General features: G+C 57.6%; 1 protein-coding gene across 2 annotated transcripts; it reads right to left on the reverse strand.

Annotated features, from left to right (window-relative positions):
• Positions 1 to 242: 242 nt before the first annotated feature.
• On the reverse strand, positions 243 to 4,230 carry MYOZ3 (myozenin 3). Of its 2 annotated transcripts, none has more exons than XM_065734741.1 (6): positions 3,885 to 4,230; positions 3,638 to 3,792; positions 3,420 to 3,482; positions 3,180 to 3,324; positions 2,719 to 2,890; positions 243 to 688 (listed from the first exon to the last, which is right to left on the reverse strand). In XM_065734741.1, exons 1-6 carry the CDS (start codon positions 4,072 to 4,074, stop codon positions 529 to 531), a joined length of 885 nt encoding a protein of 294 aa, XP_065590813.1. In that variant the 5' UTR covers positions 4,075 to 4,230; the 3' UTR covers positions 243 to 528. The 2 variants fall into 2 exon arrangements, with proteins under 2 accessions (XP_065590813.1, XP_065590814.1); XM_065734742.1 differs by lacking the exon at positions 243 to 688 and adding an exon at positions 754 to 927.
• Positions 4,231 to 5,650: the final 1,420 nt, after the last annotated feature.

Here is a 5,650-nt window from a genome sequence, read left to right on the forward strand (position 1 = left end):
TGTAACGTGCCACTGCCCCCAGTGACTTGTTCTGCTGCAATCCTCAGCACTCAGCTCCTCTCACTGCCCAGAACTGCAGATGGAGAGCTGTCCTTAAGATGTCCTCTGCGAAGACACGGCCCATCAGAGCAGGAGCTGCGTGGCAGCAGCAGCAGTGAGGCTGCAGCTCTGCAGCTGGTGGTCCTGCCACGTCCCACAGCACGGGGGAGAGGAGGACGGCTTGCTGGGGACTTGTGGGGGGTGGTGGTGGTGGTGGGAGCTTGCTGGGGTCTCCTTGTGTTAGCGATGGGAACTTGGCTGGTCAGAGCTCAGCGTCCCTGTGACAGTGACAGGCACAGGGGGAATTCAGAATGGTCCCAGACCTGAGCTCCTTCACATCCCATGGAAAAGGATGGCAACCCCAGAGCACTAGCTTGACTTTCACGAAGTGCTAGGCAGGAATACTTCATCCCCTGTGCCCTGCTGTGCAAAGTACAGTTAACTCTAGCAAGAAAAGCATCCGTGGCGATGGGGAAGGGAGCGTGGGTGCTACAGCTCGTCGCTCTCAGGCAGAACCCGTGCCCAACCTTGTGGGACTCTGTTGAAGTTGGGTCTGCGGGAGATGACCTCCAGAACGCTCAGGTCCAGCTCTGCAGGAGGCACGTAGAAGAGGTCGCTGAGCTGGGCTTTGTCAAACGGGGCAGGGGTCCTGTGGCACAAGAGAGGGTGAACTTAGCACAGTATGTGTGTTTGAAAGCGATGGGTGAAGCAGGTCTGGAAGCTTTAATTCAACAAGCAGCAACCAGCAATAGCTTCCCAGGGTGTACTTCTGTACAGAGTGAAGCTCCGTTCAAGTTTGGGCAGGCCAGGGTAGTGCTTCTCGGTGCCTGAGAGCTCGTGGCTGTACTGGGGAGGGAGGAATCCTGCTGGTGCATTTAGCTCAGTCTGCTTTCATGAGATGTGAAAGGGGTTAGATTAAGAGAGCAGGGGATGGTGGCAAACCCTCTGGGCTGCAGACAGAGGGCTGTTCACCGCTGATGTGTCCTGCAGAGGCTGAGGCTCCTGGTGCCCCCTCCTGATCGCTCTAACGCGTGTTCAGGCAAACGTCTTTCAGCTGGCCCTCGTTCCAGCCTGCCTTTAGGGACAGCTCTTGGACTATGACTAACAGGAGGAGCAGTGCGGGGGCAAGAGCTGTCATCCCTTTCTGGGGAAATGTCGAAAGGGACTGGGGTGAGCAGTGCCAGCCCCCAGGAAGCCAAGAATGCTGGGTTTGGAGCAGCGTGGGGGTAATGTGTCAGTGCAGCAGAGCTTTGCTTTGGGCAGTGCTGTGCAAACATGAGCAACGTGGCACTGTTTTGCAACAGCGTCCTAGAGAGAAGAGGGGAAAGGTAAGTGAGAGGCTCGTTCGGAAGCTGCCTCCCTCCCGTTAAAAGGCAGTCATTTTCAGAGCTCTGTTTTCACTCTCTCTTAAGGTAGCAGACCTCAGCAAGCTGGCTGAAGGTCTGTGCTTCGCAGCCCGAAAGCTGAGAAGAAATCAGTCTGCTTTAAAGCAGTTGCTGTTGAGATGGTGAACTTTCCCTTGCCCCGTGACACAAGCAAGCTGTGCTGGGATTCACCTAGCTCGAGGCAAGGCTGCTGGCTTCTCACTAGCTGCTCTGTTCCAAAAAGCGTGTTTTTCTGCAGTTCTGTGTTTGATGAACTGAGAAGTGATTTAAAAGCCAACAGCTTGGAAGATCATGACGAGCCCAAGTTGAAAGCAGATTGGCTCTCTGAGTCTTCATGCCTCAGTGAAGAATTAGAGGAGGTGGCGAGAGGCTCGGTGTTAAATTAGCATCCATCTGTATTAAATAACAGTTCGGGACTTTAAATAGAAAGGCAGCGTGTGAGAGGGGAGAAATGTTGCAGGGTAAAGCATCATTCAGAAACATGCCCTTGCTCGAGCCTCCGTCCATAAATAAATACTGAGGCAGAAAGATGGGTAAATGCTGAAAGGAAAGAGCCAAGCTCTCTACAGCAGCTCCATGCTCTCCACCTACAGCAGCTCCACGGTGCTGGAGATGAATGGGGGAAGGAGGCCCTGGGGTATGGTACTCAGCTTTCGGTTCTCATTGCTCTGCTCTGGGTTGCTCCTACCACCAGATCTCTGTCTCCTGAATCCCCACCGAATGCCTTTCCTGAGAGTTTTTCCTTGGCAGTGCCAATTCCATGGTGCTGACCTTGCCTTGCTCTAAGTGGGAGGCACGTGTGGGGCACAGCAGCCGAGCTTTGCTGGAATCAGCTACAGGGCACAGAGGTCGCCAGGCTGAGCCACCAGCAGCATGCCCACAGCCTTCACAGTCCCAGACAGGTGTTTGGAAAGGAGCTGGTGACCTCTCTTAGCACCTTGTGAGAAGATTAACCTTAGCACCCCTGTGCTTCCAGCAGCTGTTTGACTACCTTAAGGAAACGAGGAGAGAGACTTGGTGCTGCCTGTGCCACTCCTCCACCCAGCCCAGGGCTGAGTCTGGAGGAGAACATCAGTGAACTCTTCTCCAGGAATAAGTCCTCCCAGGGTTCAGCAGGTGACCCTGAGATACCCTGGTACCCAGTGGGATGGATGGCTGGATGGGTGGATGGATGGATGGATGGATGGATGGATGGATGGATGGATGGATGGATGGATGGATGGATGGATGGATGGATGGATGGATGGATGGGGGTGACCCAGGCTGGGGGTGTGCACGCCTCAGCCAGCCTTACCTGTTGAAGTTCACAAAATCCCCATGAGGGAGTTTCAAGGGCAGCTGGTTCTCTCTGCCCACAGCCTTGTCCTTGTCACCGATGTGTCCATGCCACGGGGAGCGGTAGCCTTTGGGAATGGCTGTGACATTGAACTTCTCTGGGGGCACTTCTTTGAGGGGGCTTGAGTACCCTGAGGAGAGGGGGTTACGTATGTATAAAAACATTGCTATGTTTATATATCTATAAACCCGAGGGGGCTGTGTGGCATCACTGCCTTTCCTCTTGCTCTGCAGCCCCCAGGGCACGTTCAGAGCTTTTGTGATCTCTGGGATGAGGAGAACCTCTTCACTCCTGGGTGGGGGCTGTCCCCCCTGGGCAGGGAGGGAGGGAGGGGATGGAAAGGGACAGACCAGGGTGCACTGCCTCCTGTAGTGCTGCAAGGAGATCACAACAGGGTCAGATTTGGAGTGCAAGCTTACCTGGTGCCAGAGAATCTGGATTGAGGACTTTGATCATATGCAAGACTTTCTCTGTCTTCTTGGGCACTTCGGGAGGGCCACCGTGGGGTGACACTGCCACGTGCAGCTCAGAATGAAAGCTCTGATGGCCCTCAGCGTTCCCAGCCTGTGGGTGGAAGGGTTGGGGGCTCAGCCTGCCCAGCTGCCCAAAATGGGGCAGTGAGGGATGCAAGCAGGAGCACTTTGATGCTGTCTACTCACTGTCCACTCATTGGCTGCTCCTTCTCCTCTCTCAGTGCCGTGTGAGCCAGCTGGTCCCGGGGGCTGCAAGAAGCAGAGGACAGGGCTCAGGGCTGCACTACCAGCCCCTTACTGTGGGCGGGATGCTGGACCACGCTGCAGTCCCAGCTCACTGAGCTGCCTCCTGCAAAGGCTGCAAGAAATGGGGGACACCAGCCTGCACAGAGCTGGGCACACACCTTCCTGTAACCGCTGGGGTGCTCAAAGACAAAGCGCTGCATCCGCTTCTGCCGCTGCTGGAAGAGCTGGGAGCCACGGTTGGTACTCAGGGAGAGCTCCTCCAGCATCACGTCCTGCGGCGTGCTCATCTTCTTGCCCAGGTCCAGCTGGGGAGCTGAGGATGTGAGGGGAGAGCACGGATGAGGGCTTTGGTGAGAGGGTGGGGGTCGCTATTGGTGCTTGGTGGTACCTGTGCCCTCTGCTTACCGTCTCCAGGATCCGGTTTCATGATGGTCATCGCCTGCTGCCGCACTCCTGGGGCAGAGCTGGGGGGGTGGGGATGGCTGTAAGAGAAAGGTGGCCCTGGGTGATGGCTGGGCATGGGGAGCTGCTCCCCACAGCAGCACTGGGGATGCTCAGAGCCCTGGAGATGCCCAGTGTGTGAGTAGAGCTGCATTTTTGTGTGCCCACCCCAATCTTTGCATCTGTCACCACTCTCTCTCCCCCCAGCCAGGCCCCCCTTGGGAAGCCTGGAGCCATCCCGTGCCTGGTTTCCTTTTTATCTTCCTTTAGGGCAGAACTAAGCCCAGCGCTGCCTGCAGCGAGGTGTCCTCACCCCACTAGGAGCAGCACTGTGGGCCCTGGCTGCTTCCACCATCCACCTCAGCAGAGTTATTTTCAGCTGCTGCCCACAGGAGCTGCAACCCTGACCCCGCAGGGTGAGGAGCCGAGGAGCCCAACCCGTGGGGTGAGTGGGAATTGAGGCTGTCACCTTCCCCTAGGAGCCCTGGGCAGCTCCGGTTCCCCCAGGCTGTGGCTGCATGGAGCATGGCACATGTTTCTTTGCCAGCTCTGGCTCCAATGTTGCCCATTCTCATCTGGCAGGAGCACGGAGGGATGGGGAACAGCTCACTCCTCTGCAAACCTTTTCCTGGCTCTGTCTGCTGTGTCCCATTGGGGGACCCCCCCCAAGGCTGGGCTGTCCCCAAGCCCTGTGCACCCACCCGTCCCTTGGCCCAAGCGAGACACCTCAATTCCCTACCTGTCCAGGGGATTCCTTGTGATAGCAGGGGTTGAGGATGCCCTGTGTCTGCGCTGGGCACAAAGACACAGTGTGGCTTCAGCCAGCAGCGTTGGGTGGCCCCAGCTGGCACCCCGAGCTCCTGCTGCTCGCCCCAGTCCCTGCTGGGCTCTGGCTGGGATGCCGAGGTCCGGCTGTGGGGCAGTGGTTATTTCTGGCTGAGAAAGGGGCGGAGCGGGGCTGACCCGTGGGGCAGGGACGGTGCCACCCCAGCACTGAGCGGGGCTGACCCTTGGGGCCGACCCCCAGGGGCGGTGGCTGTGAGCAGGAGGTGTCTGCACGTGCCCAGGCACCCGGGGACGGTCGGAAGCAGGCAGGCAGGCGGGTGGGATAGCGGCAGTTTATTTCTGAGCTGGAAATACACGTGCATGGCGCAGTGGCTGCAGAACCCAGGGGACAAGGATGCTTGCTACCACAGTGTGTCCCAGTGAAAGGGACACGGGGACAGGGTCTCCCCTAAGAGGAACTGTGCCCTGGTAGGACCCTTCTTTCCTTTGCTGGCACCAGGGCTGTAACCCTCCCGGTTCCCTGAAGTTGCTGCCTTAGCTCTCCCTGCATCACTCCCCAGGCTCTGCCCTATAGCTGTGCCCACTCTGTTGCCCCCTCTCCCCATCACCCCCCATCACCTAGCGTTGCTGCTGTCCTCCAGGGAGCTCAGCTCCTTGCAGGGAGCTCCTGTGGAGACACCAGCCTGTCCCCAGACCCTCACACCTGCATCCAGACCTCCTCCCAGCCCTCTGCAACCTGCACTGTTGCCTTCTGCATGTCCCCATCTCCCCACATTGCATTGCCCTCCATCCCTGCTACATCCCTCCATGGGGATGGGGACAGTGACAGGGGCTGGGTCTATCTCCCTCTGCCCGGGCAGTGGCAGGTAACATGTCCCCTTCGCATGGCAATAAATAACTCTGGATATCCACATTGTTGCTAGGGAAGAAATAAGGGGAAATTC

The sequence above is a fragment of the Cyrtonyx montezumae genome, unplaced genomic scaffold (assembly GCF_038088225.1).
Source record: "Cyrtonyx montezumae isolate F1298 unplaced genomic scaffold, pur_monq_1.0 scaffold_18, whole genome shotgun sequence".
Taxonomy (NCBI): Eukaryota; Metazoa; Chordata; class Aves; order Galliformes; family Odontophoridae; genus Cyrtonyx; species Cyrtonyx montezumae.